This window comes from Salvelinus fontinalis, chromosome 29, assembly GCF_029448725.1.
Source record: "Salvelinus fontinalis isolate EN_2023a chromosome 29, ASM2944872v1, whole genome shotgun sequence".
NCBI lineage: Eukaryota > Metazoa > Chordata > Actinopteri > Salmoniformes > Salmonidae > Salvelinus > Salvelinus fontinalis.
The window spans coordinates 27,359,306-27,374,402 of NC_074693.1; the positions used below are offsets into that span (position 1 = coordinate 27,359,306).

General features: G+C 42.8%; 3 protein-coding genes across 22 annotated transcripts in view; all 3 read left to right on the forward strand.

The window, feature by feature from the left end:
- Positions 1 to 15,097, forward strand: part of LOC129827747 (protocadherin alpha-C2-like) — a 217,925-nt gene that overhangs the window by 129,550 nt on the left and 73,278 nt on the right. For 2 of the 20 annotated variants that reach the window (XM_055888881.1, XM_055888880.1), the window contains exon 3: positions 3,072 to 4,576. The exons of 15 other annotated variants lie outside the window; for them this stretch is intronic. In XM_055888881.1, the coding sequence (XP_055744856.1) occupies positions 3,072 to 3,155 (84 nt within the window). In that variant the 3' untranslated portion in view covers positions 3,156 to 4,576. Of the gene's footprint in view, positions 1 to 3,071; positions 6,955 to 12,016; positions 15,008 to 15,097 lie in introns of those variants that run through there. 3 more of the 20 variants (XM_055888872.1, XM_055888882.1, XM_055888870.1) reach the window with 3 other exon arrangements.
- On the forward strand, positions 188 to 2,990 carry LOC129827754 (protocadherin alpha-8-like). The gene has a single exon (XM_055888888.1). The coding sequence runs from the start codon at positions 327 to 329 to the stop codon at positions 2,730 to 2,732; it is 2,406 nt and encodes an 801-aa protein (XP_055744863.1). The 5' UTR covers positions 188 to 326; the 3' UTR covers positions 2,733 to 2,990.
- On the forward strand, positions 6,961 to 11,891 carry LOC129827752 (protocadherin alpha-2-like). The gene has a single exon (XM_055888886.1). The coding sequence runs from the start codon at positions 8,843 to 8,845 to the stop codon at positions 11,252 to 11,254; it is 2,412 nt and encodes an 803-aa protein (XP_055744861.1). The 5' UTR covers positions 6,961 to 8,842; the 3' UTR covers positions 11,255 to 11,891.

The following is a 15,097-nucleotide window of genomic DNA, read 5'->3' on the forward strand; positions in this document are numbered from 1 at the left end:
TCTGCTGGACTTTATCTCACTATTCTAACAAGTATAATAATAAACATTCTTCTTGTACATGAGTAATATAGACTATGTGTAACAGTAACACATGGTGTCACTATAGACCACAGAAATGAATGTAGCCGCTGATATTCAAAGACTCCTCCTCTCTGAATAAGTGCGACAGCGTCATCAGTCCCGAAATTATAGTGAAGAGATACACTCGAATGGCGGTGAGACAGAGAGTGCTGGGCAATGTACAGGATCTATCTGACGGATTTCTGTTAGATTTAATGGATATGTAACTATTTACTATTGGATTTATTCATTTTGTGCAAGCAGCGATGGGTCGTCGAGGACAAAGAGAACGCGTTTGGATTCAGTGCGTCGCGTTGTTTTGTTTATTTGACTGGTCTGCAGCGCAGATCTCTTACTCCGTTTCAGAGGAGGTGGACAAAGGCACGTTTGTGGGGAATCTCGCTAAGGATTTAAACCTTAATGTTCAGGAACTGGAGTCGAGGGGTCTGAGGATTGTATCAGGACAGAGTAAGAGGTATTTCCAGGCTAATTTGAAAACAGGGATTCTATTCGTTAACGAGAGGATAGACCGAGAGGAGCTTTGTCCGAATACGGTTAAGTGCTCTTTAAATATAGAGGCCATATTGAGCCATCCTATGCTTCTCCACCGTATTGAGGTCACTATTTTAGACATCAATGACAATTCGCCATCATTTAATAAAAAGTTTTCTACGTTTAACATATCTGAATCTTCATACCCTGGAGAGAGATATCCTTTACCAATTGCGAATGACGCAGATACGGGCAGTAATTCGGTAAACAGCTACAAGCTGAGCCCGAATGAACACTTCTCCCTGGATGTACAGAGCGGTGGAGAGCAGAGTGTGTCTGCTGAGTTAGTGCTGCAGAAAGCTTTAGACCGAGAGAAGCAGCCCGTTATCCAGCTCACACTGACCGCAATAGATGGAGGAAAACCTCCTAGATCCGGGACCTTGCCTATTGTTGTGAATGTCATAGATGTTAATGATAATTCACCTACTTTTAGCAAGCCGTTATATAAGGCCAGTGTGCCTGAGATTGTGCCTTTTGGGACTACAGTGGTAACACTCAGTGCTACTGATTTAGATGACGGAATCAACGGTAGACTTGTGTATTCATTTATTGAGCGGGGGAATACAAATCCTGCTGATATGTTTGCCCTGGATCAAGACACAGGTGAAATTACTGTTAAAGGGAATTTGGATCACGAGAAAAATGCTGCATATGAAATACGTGTACAAGCAACGGACCAAGGCTCCTCGCCTCGCAGTGGTTATTGTAAAGTGTTAGTAGAAGTTATTGATGTCAATGACAATGCTCCTGAAATCACAGTAACATCACTTATGAGCCCAGTAAAAGAGGATGCTGAGATAGGGACCGTGGTTGCCTTGGTAACAGTGATAGATAAAGACGGAGGGAAAAATGGCCTAACTTACTCTAAACTTCTTGGGTCTGTTCCTTTTAAATTAAAGTCCAACTATAAAAACTATTATTCCTTAGTGGTCGACGGACCTCTTGACAGAGAGAGTGAATCTCAGTACAATGTCACTATCACGGCTACGGATGAAGGGACTCCGCCTCTCTCCAGCACCAGCGTTATTACTGTACACGTTTCTGATGTGAATGACAACGCTCCTCTCTTCTCAGAACCCGTGATTAATGTTTATGTGAAAGAGAACAGTCTGTTAGGAGACGTCATTTATACGATTTCAGCTATTGATCGAGATTCCGAAGAAAACTCAAAGATGACATATGCATTATTAGATAAAAGTGTTCCAATATCATCATCTGTAAATATAAACTCGGATACTGGAGATATAATCAGTCTGCAGTCTTTTAACTATGAGGAGATACAAACTTTCCAGTTCAAAGTTCAGGCCACAGACTCTGGTGTTCCTCCACTCAGCAGCAACGTGACTGTGAACGTTTTTATCCTGGATGAGAATGACAACAGTCCTGGGATTCTCGCGCCCTATTCTGAACACGGCTCCGTTAACGCTGAGAACGTTCCCTATTCTGCTGAAGCGGGCTACTTTGTGGCCAAGATCAGGGCTGTAGACGCCGACTCTGGCTACAATGCGCTGCTTTCATATCACATCTCTGAGCCCAAGGGAACCAACCTCTTCCGAATCGGAACCAGCACCGGGGAACTAAGGACTAAGAGGCGAATGAGTGACAATGACCTGAAAACTCACCCGTTGGTCGTGTTGGTTTCTGATAACGGGGAACCCTCACTGTCAGCGACTGTGTCTATTGATGTAGTGGTGGTTGAAAGTACAGGTGAAATCCAGACTCAATTCAGAAATGTGCCGAGAAAGGAGGAGAACTTCTCTGATTTGAACTTGTATTTGTTGATCGCCATTGCCTCGGTGTCAGTGATATTTTTACTGAGCCTCATCAGTTTAATAGCTGTAAAATGCCACAGGACAGAGGACAGTTTCAGAAGGTACAGCGCCCCAATGATCACCACACACCCTGACGGAAGCTGGTCTTACTCTAAATCTACTCAGCAGTATGACGTGTGTTTCAGCTCAGACACACTGAAGAGTGACGTAGTGGTTTTCCCCGCTCCGTATCCACCTGCAGATGCAGAACTGATCAGTATTAATGGAAATGACACGTTTAACACGACTCAGACATTACCCCACAAAGAGGAGGTAAGATCTACACCTAAACAGGCCTATTTTCTATAAAATTGTACAGCATCTATATTCATATTTTGAATGCCTTGCATTCAAATAATATGCATTTCTCAGTTTCTCTTACCTTGAAATCAGACATCTGAAGAGTAGTCACATCGTTTTACACTCCGCCTATGGCCTACTGCAGGGATCATCAACTAGATTCAGCCTCTGGACGATTTTGTTTCTTGATTGGACGATCGGGACCGGATCAAAATTAAGCAATAAGGCCTGAGGGGGTGTGGTATATGGCCAATATACCAAGGCTAAGGTTAGATCTTATGCACGACCCAACGCTAAGTGCCTGGATACAACCCTTAGCCGTGGTATATTGGCCATGTACCACAACCCCCCAAGGTGCCGTATTGCTTTTATAAAATGGTTACCAATGTAATTAGAGCAGTAAATATAAATATTTTGTCATACCCGTGGTAGTATACGGACTGATTTACCACGGCTGTCAGCCAATCAGTATTAAGGGCTCGAACCAGGCATTTATGATTGCAAATAATTTGTAGATTGCATATTGCCTGCAAGTAGCCCAAACAGATATAATGTTTGACTGAAACATAATCACTTCAAACCTTGCTTACATTTGTATACGGTCACGTCTCTCTTTTATGTGTGTGAATACTTGGGAACAGATTTCTTCAATTAAAATCACTTGGAGCTCATTTCCTGTCGTTACAGTCTTTTATGTCCAACAATGAAAATGTGAAGAAAAAATAATATCTCTGAACACTTGAGGGGACAACTAAAAACATCAGTTGGGGTACCCTGGCCTACTGGCTTGATAGAGCGAGTGTTGCTGTCCATGGTTCTGAAAGCGAGCTAAACTTCAAAGCTGAAGCGCCCGGTGTTTAATGCGCTTTAACGTATGAATTGATTTCTATGACGCTGTACAAAAGTGTTGTGCTTCAGGATTGTTTTAATATGTCACATCCCAGAAAAGGTGTATGTAGAGTATTTTGAGAAAATAGCCAGGAAGGTTTACAACGAATGGATAAATATACAGTTGCATCATGTTGCAGCTTGATCTTATAGGCGAAACAATTGCCATTGACATTGTAAGCTTAAAGGTCCGTGCTGTATATTTATCCATTTCACCCGTGTCTACTTGTTTCCAAGGCTGAAATCTTACTAAGTGCTGTCCATGGTGCTGCAACAGTTCTTGCTTATTGCTGATGAGAGGCAGTGTTCTTTTTAGATGAATACTTGTCACTGGTGTAATGCAATAGATGCAAAGTGAAATTTACGTCAGAGAAAAGTGTTTCAGCAATCTGGACACTCTCACACTGTTAACCCTTTGGGCTTTGCTTATCAATGTCCCTTTTGCGTTTTCACTCGTCCTTGATTGGTATGGCTTCTGTCGTTGTTATCAGAACATGACAATCTGAATATTTATTTCATTAGATTAGGTTGACATTTCTTCACCGACTTTCTCTGTGTTTTGCATTGAATAGAACGTTTTTCCGTTTAACACACAGGCATTTTGGGTAGTGAAAATCCAACACGATGTGGTCTACTGGAGTTTGTCTCAATATTCTAACAAGTGAAATGATAATAACACGTGAAATAGTATACATTCTTATTTAACATGAGTAATATAGACTATGTACAACATTACACATGGTGTCGCTATAGACCACAGAAATTATAGTAGTCGTTTATATTCTATGACTCCTCCTCTCTGAATGAGAAAAAGACTTGCGTCATCAGTCCCGTGAGCTTTGTCAAAAGAAACACTCGATTGGTGGTGAGACGGAAATGGCTGGGCTGTTCACGGTCTCTATAACGGATTTTTTTAGGTTTCAATGATATGTAACTATTTACTATTGGATTTGTTCATCTTGTACAAGCAGCGATGGGTCGTCGAAGACAAAGAGAACGCGTTTGGATTCAGTGCGTCGCGTTGCTTTGTTTATTTGACTGGTCTGCAGCGCAGATCTCTTACTCCGTTTCAGAGGAGGTGGACAAAGGCACGTTTGTGGGGAATCTGGCTAAGGACTTAAACCTTAATATTCAGGAACTGGAGTCGAGGGGTCTAAGGATTGTATCAGGACAGAGTAAGAGGTATTTTGAGGCAAATTTGAAAACAGGGATTCTGTACGTAAACGAGAGGATAGACAGGGAGGAGCTTTGTCCGAATACGGTAAAGTGCTCTTTAAACATACAGGCCATACTGAGCCACCCAATGCTTCTCCACCGTATTGATGTCACTATTTTAGACATCAATGACAATGCACCATCATTCCTCGAGAAATTGCATATACTCAACATAGCTGAATCTTCCTTTCCCGGTGAGCGATATCCTCTAGCAATAGCGAATGACGCAGATACGGGCATTAACTCGGTAAAAAGCTACAGGCTGAGCCCGAATGAACACTTCTCCCTGGATGTACAGAGCGGTGGAGAGCAGAGTGTGTCTGCTGAGTTAGTGCTGCAGAAAGCTTTAGACCGAGAGAAGCAGCCCGTTATCCAGCTCACACTGACCGCTATAGATGGAGGAAAATCGCCTAGATCATGGACGTTAGTTATAATTATCAATGTGCAAGACGTTAACGATAATATTCCAGTTTTTAACAAACAGCTTTACAAATTTCGTGTTACTGAGAACGTGCGATTTGGTACTATTGTTGCAGCACTCAATGCCACAGATTTAGATGAGGGAATTAACAGTGAAATAGAATATTCTCTTATTGGTCGCGGGAGTTTAAACGCCCCCGATGTTTTTACCGTTAACTCTGAAACCGGAGAAGTTACTGTGAAGGGGAGTATAGATTACGAGATTAACTCCGCTTTTGAGATTCGTGTTCAAGCTAAAGACAAAGGCACTCCGCCTCGTAGCACCCACTGCAAAGTATTAGTTGAGGTTATTGATGTCAATGACAATTCTCCAGAAATCTCAGTAACGTCACTCATGAGTCCAGTGAAAGAGGATGCTGAGATAGGGACAGTGGTCGCCTTGGTGACAGTGACAGATAAAGATAGTAGTAAAAATGGCATCACCAACTGTAAACTTCCTGGGTCTGTTCCTTTTAAACTAAAGTCGAACTATAAAAATGATTATTCTTTAGTGGTCGACGGGCCTCTTGACAGAGAGAGTGAATCTCAGTACAATGTCACTATCACGGCTACGGATGAAGGGACCCCGCCTCTCTCCAGCACCAGCGTTATTACTGTACACGTTTCTGATGTGAATGACAATGCTCCTCGCTTCTCAGAACCCGTGATGAATGTTTATGTGAAAGAGAACAGTCCGGTAGGAGACGTCATTTATACAATTTATGCATTTGATCGAGATTCCGAAGAAAATGCAAAGATTAGGTATGCATTATTAGATAAAAGGGTTTCAATATCATCATCCGTTAATATAAACTCAGATACTGGAGATATAATCAGTCTGCAGTCTTTTAACTATGAGGAGATACAAACTTTCCAGTTCAAAGTTCAGGCCACAGACTCTGGTGTTCCTCCACTCAGCAGCAACGTGACTGTGAACGTTTTTATCCTGGATGAGAATGACAACAGTCCTGGGATTCTCGCGCCCTATTCTGAACACGGCTCCGTTAACGCTGAGAACGTTCCCTATTCTGCTGAAGCGGGCTACTTTGTGGCCAAGATCAGGGCTGTAGACGCCGACTCTGGCTACAATGCGCTGCTTTCATATCACATCTCTGAGCCCAAGGGAACCAACCTCTTCCGAATCGGAACCAGCACCGGGGAACTAAGGACTAAGAGGCGAATGAGTGACAATGACCTGAAAACTCACCCGTTGGTCGTGTTGGTTTCTGATAACGGGGAACCCTCACTGTCAGCGACTGTGTCTATTGATGTAGTGGTGGTTGAAAGTACAGGTGAAATCCAGACTCAATTCAGAAATGTGCCGAGAAAGGAGGAGAACTTCTCTGATTTGAACTTGTATTTGTTGATCGCCATTGCCTCGGTGTCAGTGATATTTTTACTGAGCCTCATCAGTTTAATAGCTGTAAAATGCCACAGGACAGAGGACAGTTTCAGAAGGTACAGCGCCCCAATGATCACCACACACCCTGACGGAAGCTGGTCTTACTCTAAATCTACTCAGCAGTATGACGTGTGTTTCAGCTCAGACACACTGAAGAGTGACGTAGTGGTTTTCCCCGCTCCGTATCCACCTGCAGATGCAGAACTGATCAGTATTAATGGAAATGACACGTTTAACACGACTCAGACATTACCCCACAAAGAGGAGGTAAGATCTACACCTAAACAGGCCTATTTTCTATAAAATTGTACAGCATCTATATTCATATTTTGAATGCCTTGCATTCAAATAATATGCATTTCTCAGTTTCTCTTACCTTGAAATCAGACATCTGAAGAGTAGTCACATCGTTTTACACTCCGCCTATGGCCTACTGCAGGGATCATCAACTAGATTCAGCCTCTGGACGATTTTGTTTCTTGATTGGACGATCGGGACCGGATCAAAATTAAGCAATAAGGCCTGAGGGGGTGTGGTATATGGCCAATATACCAAGGCTAAGGTTAGATCTTATGCACGACCCAACGCTAAGTGCCTGGATACAACCCTTAGCCGTGGTATATTGGCCATGTACCACAACCCCCCAAGGTGCCGTATTGCTTTTATAAAATGGTTACCAATGTAATTAGAGCAGTAAATATAAATATTTTGTCATACCCGTGGTAGTATACGGACTGATTTACCACGGCTGTCAGCCAATCAGTATTAAGGGCTCGAACCAGGCATTTATGATTGCAAATAATTTGTAGATTGCATATTGCCTGCAAGTAGCCCAAACAGATATAATGTTTGACTGAAACATAATCACTTCAAACCTTGCTTACATTTGTATACGGTCACGTCTCTCTTTTATGTGTGTGAATACTTGGGAACAGATTTCTTCAATTAAAATCACTTGGAGCTCATTTCCTGTCGTTACAGTCTTTTATGTCCAACAATGAAAATGTGAAGAAAAAATAATATCTCTGAACACTTGAGGGGACAACTAAAAACATCAGTTGGGGTACCCTGGCCTACTGGCTTGATAGAGCGAGTGTTGCTGTCCATGGTTCTGAAAGCGAGCTAAACTTCAAAGCTGAAGCGCCCGGTGTTTAATGCGCTTTAACGTATGAATTGATTTCTATGACGCTGTACAAAAGTGTTGTGCTTCAGGATTGTTTTAATATGTCACATCCCAGAAAAGGTGTATGTAGAGTATTTTGAGAAAATAGCCAGGAAGGTTTACAACGAATGGATAAATATACAGTTGCATCATGTTGCAGCTTGATCTTATAGGCGAAACAATTGCCATTGACATTGTAAGCTTAAAGGTCCGTGCTGTATATTTATCCATTTCACCCGTGTCTACTTGTTTCCAAGGCTGAAATCTTACTAAGTGCTGTCCATGGTGCTGCAACAGTTCTTGCTTATTGCTGATGAGAGGCAGTGTTCTTTTTAGATGAATACTTGTCACTGGTGTAATGCAATAGATGCAAAGTGAAATTTACGTCAGAGAAAAGTGTTTCAGCAATCTGGACACTCTCACACTGTTAACCCTTTGGGCTTTGCTTATCAATGTCCCTTTTGCGTTTTCACTCGTCCTTGATTGGTATGGCTTCTGTCGTTGTTATCAGAACATGACAATCTGAATATTTATTTCATTAGATTAGGTTGACATTTCTTCACCGACTTTCTCTGTGTTTTGCATTGAATAGAACGTTTTTCCGTTTAACACACAGGCATTTTGGGTAGTGAAAATCCAACACGATGTGGTCTACTGGAGTTTGTCTCAATATTCTAACAAGTGAAATGATAATAACACGTGAAATAGTATACATTCTTATTTAACATGAGTAATATAGACTATGTACAACATTACACATGGTGTCGCTATAGACCACAGAAATTATAGTAGTCGTTTATATTCTATGACTCCTCCTCTCTGAATGAGAAAAAGACTTGCGTCATCAGTCCCGAGAGCTTTGTCAAAAGAAACACTCGATTGGTGGTGAGACGGAAATGGCTGGGCTGTTCACGGTCTCTATAACGGATTTTTTTAGGTTTCAATGATATGTAACTATTTACTATTGGATTTGTTCATCTTGTACAAGCAGCGATGGGTCGTCGAAGACAAAGAGAACGCGTTTGGATTCAGTGCGTCGCGTTGCTTTGTTTATTTGACTGGTCTGCAGCGCAGATCTCTTACTCCGTTTCAGAGGAGGTGGACAAAGGCACGTTTGTGGGGAATCTGGCTAAGGACTTAAACCTTAATATTCAGGAACTGGAGTCGAGGGGTCTAAGGATTGTATCAGGACAGAGTAAGAGGTATTTTGAGGCAAATTTGAAAACAGGGATTCTGTACGTAAACGAGAGGATAGACCGAGAGGAGCTTTGTCCGAATACGGTAAAGTGCTCTTTAAACATACAGGCCATACTGAGCCACCCAATGCTTCTCCACCGTATTGATGTCACTATTTTAGACATCAATGACAATGCACCATCATTCCTCGAGAAATTGCATATACTCAACATAGCTGAATCTTCCTTTCCCGGTGAGCGATATCCTCTAGCAATAGCGAATGACGCAGATACGGGCATTAACTCGGTAAAAAGCTACAGGCTGAGCCCGAATGAACACTTCTCCCTGGATGTACAGAGCGGTGGAGAGCAGAGTGTGTCTGCTGAGTTAGTGCTGCAGAAAGCTTTAGACCGAGAGAAGCAGCCCGTTATCCAGCTCACACTGACCGCTATAGATGGAGGAAAACCGCCTAGATCAGGGACGTTAGTTATAATTATCAATGTGCAAGACGTTAACGATAATATTCCAGTTTTTAACAAACAGCTTTACAAATTTCGTGTTACTGAGAACGTGCGATTTGGTACTATTGTTGCAGCACTCAATGCCACAGATTTAGATGAGGGAATTAACAGTGAAATAGAATATTCTCTTATTGGTCGCGGGAGTTTAAACGCCCCCGATGTTTTTACCGTTAACTCTGAAACCGGAGAAGTTACTGTGAAGGGGAGTATAGATTACGAGATTAACTCCGCTTTTGAGATTCGTGTTCAAGCTAAAGACAAAGGCACTCCGCCTCGTAGCACCCACTGCAAAGTATTAGTTGAGGTTATTGATGTCAATGACAATTCTCCAGAAATCTCAGTAACGTCACTCATGAGTCCAGTGAAAGAGGATGCTGAGATAGGGACAGTGGTCGCCTTGGTGACAGTGACAGATAAAGATAGTAGTAAAAATGGCATCACCAACTGTAAACTTCCTGGGTCTGTTCCTTTTAAACTAAAGTCGAACTATAAAAATGATTATTCTTTAGTGGTCGACGGGCCTCTTGACAGAGAGAGTGAATCTCAGTACAATGTCACTATCACGGCTACGGATGAAGGGACCCCGCCTCTCTCCAGCACCAGCGTTATTACTGTACACGTTTCTGATGTGAATGACAATGCTCCTCGCTTCTCAGAACCCGTGATGAATGTTTATGTGAAAGAGAACAGTCCGGTAGGAGACGTCATTTATACAATTTATGCATTTGATCGAGATTCCGAAGAAAATGCAAAGATTAGGTATGCATTATTAGATAAAAGGGTTTCAATATCATCATCCGTTAATATAAACTCAGATACTGGAGATATAATCAGTCTGCAGTCTTTTAACTATGAGGAGATACAAACTTTCCAGTTCAAAGTTCAGGCCACAGACTCTGGTGTTCCTCCACTCAGCAGCAACGTGACTGTGAACGTTTTTATCCTGGATGAGAATGACAACAGTCCTGGGATTCTCGCGCCCTATTCTGAACACGGCTCCGTTAACGCTGAGAACGTTCCCTATTCTGCTGAAGCGGGCTACTTTGTGGCCAAGATCAGGGCTGTAGACGCCGACTCTGGCTACAATGCGCTGCTTTCTTATCACATCTCTGAGCCCAAGGGAACCAACCTCTTCCGAATCGGAACCAGCACCGGGGAACTGAGGACTAAGAGGAGAATGAGTGACAATGACCTGAAAACTCACCCGTTGGTCGTGTTGGTTTCTGATAACGGAGAACCCTCACTGTCAGCGACTGTGTCTATTGATGTAGTGGTGGTTGAAAGTACAGGTGAAATCCAGACTCAATTCAGAAATGTGCCGAGAAAGGAGGAGAACTTCTCTGATTTGAACCTGTATTTGTTGATCGCCATTGCCTCGGTGTCAGTGATATTTTTACTGAGCCTCATCAGTTTAATAGCAGTAAAATGCCACAGGACAGAGGACAGTTTCAGAAGGTACAGCGCCCCAGTGATCAACACACACCCTGACGGAAGCTGGTCTTACTCTAAATCTACTCAGCAGTATGACGTGTGTTTCAGCTCAGACACACTGAAGAGTGACGTAGTGGTTTTCCCCGCTCCGTATCCACCTGCAGATGCAGAACTGATCAGTATTGACGGAAATGACACGTTTAACAGGACTCAGACATTACCCAACAAAGAGGAGGTAAGAACTGTACATAACTGGGCCGATTTTGCTTTTGAATGATCAGTGTATTACTATTTTGAACTTGCAGTCAAATAGTATTGTTTTCTAAGTTCATCTTACTTTAAAAACGTCCCTCTACTCGAGAGTTGTCACATTGGCTTTGTTTTGCACTGTGCGCATGGCCTCCTTGTCTAACTGAATGAGTGTTGCTGTCCATGGTTCGAAAAGCGGGCTAAACTTCAGAGCTGAAGGATTCGCACCAAGCGTTCAGTGCTCTTTGACCCTCATAACTCAACTCTGAAACTCGAAGCATGTTCCACTGCATTTTTTCATTGTTCCCCTCTAATCAGGGACTGATTTCGACCTGGGTTCACCAGGTGTGTGCAATTTATGATCAGGTAGAACAGAACAGCAGCATGCTCCGGACCCCGGGTAAGAGTTGAATACCCCTGCTCTATGACATATGAATGTCTTTCTTTGACTCTGTGGTAGGGTATTGTAGTAAGTATAGTATTGTGAGAAGATAGGCAGAACCTTCTACGACGTATAGGAAATACACATCCATCATGTTACAGATTAATAATATAGGCTACGCAATTACCCTTAACATTGTCCGTTTAAATGGTGCATACTTCATCTTTATCCATTTCAACAGTAGATATTTGTTTCCAACGTTGAGGAAGTGGTGAAATCTCACAGAGAGCTGTCCATGGTGCTGAAACCATTATTGCTCTCTGCTGGTGGGAGGGGGGGGGGGGGGCAGGCAGTGTTCTTGTCACTGGTGTAATGAAAAAGATTCAACGTGGACGTTCACTTTTGAGAATGATGTATTTGCCGTCTTGACAGAATCCCACTGTTGACTCCTTGAGCTCTGTACATCAATGGGTGTCTTTGTTATGGCTTCTGTCATTGTTATCAAAACATGACTATCTGAACATCTATTTAGTTATGTTACGTTGACTTTCCTTCAGCTACTTTCCTTGTGTTTTGCATTGAATATAATGGTTGTCCTTTCAAATGCACAGGCATTCCGGGTGTCGATGTCAAACACGATGTGGTCTACTGCACTTTCTCAGTATTCTAACAAGTCAAATAATCAGATTGGTTACTAGAAACAGACATCGATAATATACACCCGTATTTTACGCTAGTAATATAGACTATGTACAACATTAGCACATGGTGTCGCTATAGACCACAGAAATTAATGTAGTCGCCGAAATTATATGACTCCTCCTCTCTGAATGAGATAGAGACGAGTGTCACCAGTCCAGACCACTTTGTGAAGAGAAACACTCGAATAGTGGTGAGACGGAGAGGGCTGGGCAGGAGGCTAGTATAGGATCTATCTTACAGATTTTGTAGGCTTGATGGATATTTCAATATATTCTACTTGAATAATTAGTTGCTTTATACAAGCAGCGATGGTTCGTCGAAGACAAAGAGAACGCGTTTGGATTCAGTGCGTCGCGTTGCTTTGTTTATTTGACTGGTCTGCAGCGCAGATCTCTTACTCCGTTTCAGAGGAGGTGGACAAAGGCACGTTTGTGGGGAATCTCGCTAAGGATTTAAACCTTAATGTTCAGGAACTGGAGTCGAGGGGTCTACGGATTGTATCAGGACAGAGTAAGAGGTATTTTGAGGCGAATTTGAAAACGGGGATTCTGTACGTTAACGAGAGGATAGACCGAGAGGAGCTTTGTCCGATTACGGTGAAGTGCTCTTTAAACATACAGGCCATATTGAGGGATCCAATGCAGCTCCACCGCATTGAGGTGCATATCTTAGATACAAATGACAATGCACCGATCTTCCTTGAACAAAATCACACGTTTAACATTTCGGAATCATCTTCACCTGGAGATAGATATCCATTACCGATAGGTAATGACGCAGATACGGGCAGTAACTCGGTAAACAGCTACAAGCTGAGCCCGAATGAACACTTCTCCCTGGATGTACAGAGCGGTGGAGAGCAGAGTGTGTCTGCTGAGTTAGTGCTGCAGAAAGCTTTAGACCGAGAGAAACAGCCCGTTATCCAGCTCACACTGACCGCTATAGACGGAGGAAAACCTCCTAGATCCGGGACTTCACAGATCATTGTCAACGTAATAGATGTCAATGATAACACGCCAACATTTGCTAAACCACTTTACAAGGTCCGTGTTAATGAAAATGTATCTTTAGGGACAAGAATATTAATGTTGGAAGCTACAGATTTAGACCAGGGTGTGAATAGTGAACTTGTTTATTCATTTAGCAAACGTGGTAGTGTTAACTCGGCCGATGTGTTTTCTATAGATCAACAAAGTGGCGAAATTACTGTAAAATCTAAATTGGATCATGAACAAAACGCAGCATATGAGCTACGTGTGCAAGCTACGGACCAAGGTCATTCACCTCGTAGTGGTTATTCTAAAGTGTTAGTTGAAGTTATTGATGTTAATGATAATGTTCCTGAGGTGTCCGTGACGTCACTCATGAGCCCTGTCAAGGAGGATGCTGAGATAGGGACAGTGGTTGCCTTGGTGACAGTAACTGATATAGACGGAGGTAAAAACGGACTTACCAACTCTAAGATTGTTGGGTCTGTTCCTTTTAAACTAAAGTCAAACTACAAAAACGATTATTCGTTAGTGGTCGACGGGCCTCTTGACAGAGAGAGCGCTTCTCAGTATAATGTCACCATCACAGCTACGGATGAAGGGACCCCGCCTCTCTCCAGCACAAGCGATATTACAATACACGTTTCTGATGTGAATGACAACGCTCCTCGATTCTCTGAACCCGTGGCTAATGTTTATGTGACAGAGAACAGTCCGGTAGGAGACGTCATTTATACGATGTCTGCTTTTGACCCAGATTCAGATGAAAATGCAAAGATGACGTATTCGTTATTAGAAACACGCCTTCCAATATCATCATCTGTAAAAATAAACTCAAAAACTGGAGATATAATCAGTCTGCAGTCTTTTAACTATGAGGAGATACAAACTTTCCAGTTCAAAGTTCAGGCCACAGACTCTGGTGTTCCTCCACTCAGCAGCAACGTGACTGTGAGCGTTTTTATCCTGGATGAGAATGACAACAGTCCTGGGATTCTCGCGCCCTATTCTGAACACGGCTCCGTTAACGCTGAGAACGTTCCCTATTCTGCTGAAGCGGGCTACTTTGTGGCCAAGATCAGGGCTGTAGACGCCGACTCTGGCTACAATGCGCTGCTTTCTTATCACATCTCTGAGCCCAAGGGAACCAACCTCTTCCGAATCGGAACCAGCACCGGGGAACTAAGGACTAAGAGGAGAATGATTGACAATGACCTGAAAACGCACCCGTTGGTCGTGTTGGTTTCTGATAACGGAGAACCCTCACTGTCAGCGACTGTGTCTATTGATGTAGTGGTGGTTGAAAGTACAGGTGAAATCCAGACTCAATTCAGAAATGTGCCGAGAAAGGAGGAGAACTTCTCTGATTTGAACCTGTATTTGTTGATCGCCATTTCCTCGGTGTCAGTGATATTTTCACTGAGCCTCGTCAGTTTGATAGCTGTAAAATGCCACAGGACAGAGGACAGTTTCAGAAGGTACAGCGCCCCAGTGATCACCACACACCCTGACGGAAGCTGGTCTTACTCTAAATCTACTCAGCAGTATGACGTGTGTTACAGCTCAGACACACTGAAGAGTGACGTAGTGGTTTTCCACGCTCCGTATCCACCTGCAGATGCAGAACTGATCAGTATTAACGGAAATGACACGTTTAACAGGACTCAGACATTACCCAACAAAGAGGAGGTAAGATCTATAGTTTCACTTAACCCAGAAATCCATCCTTTAATTAGCCTTTGTTGTTGCTTTGTTGTGTTTCTCAATGTCTTTGGATGAAGTTGAACTTTTCTTCTCG

Bases quoted from the DNA above. Each gene is read 5' to 3' on its own strand.
- LOC129827754 (XM_055888888.1), top strand. From the start codon at position 327: ATGGGTCGTCGAGGACAAAGAGAACGCGTTTGGATTCAGTGCGTCGCG.
- LOC129827752 (XM_055888886.1), top strand. From the start codon at position 8,843: ATGGGTCGTCGAAGACAAAGAGAACGCGTTTGGATTCAGTGCGTCGCG.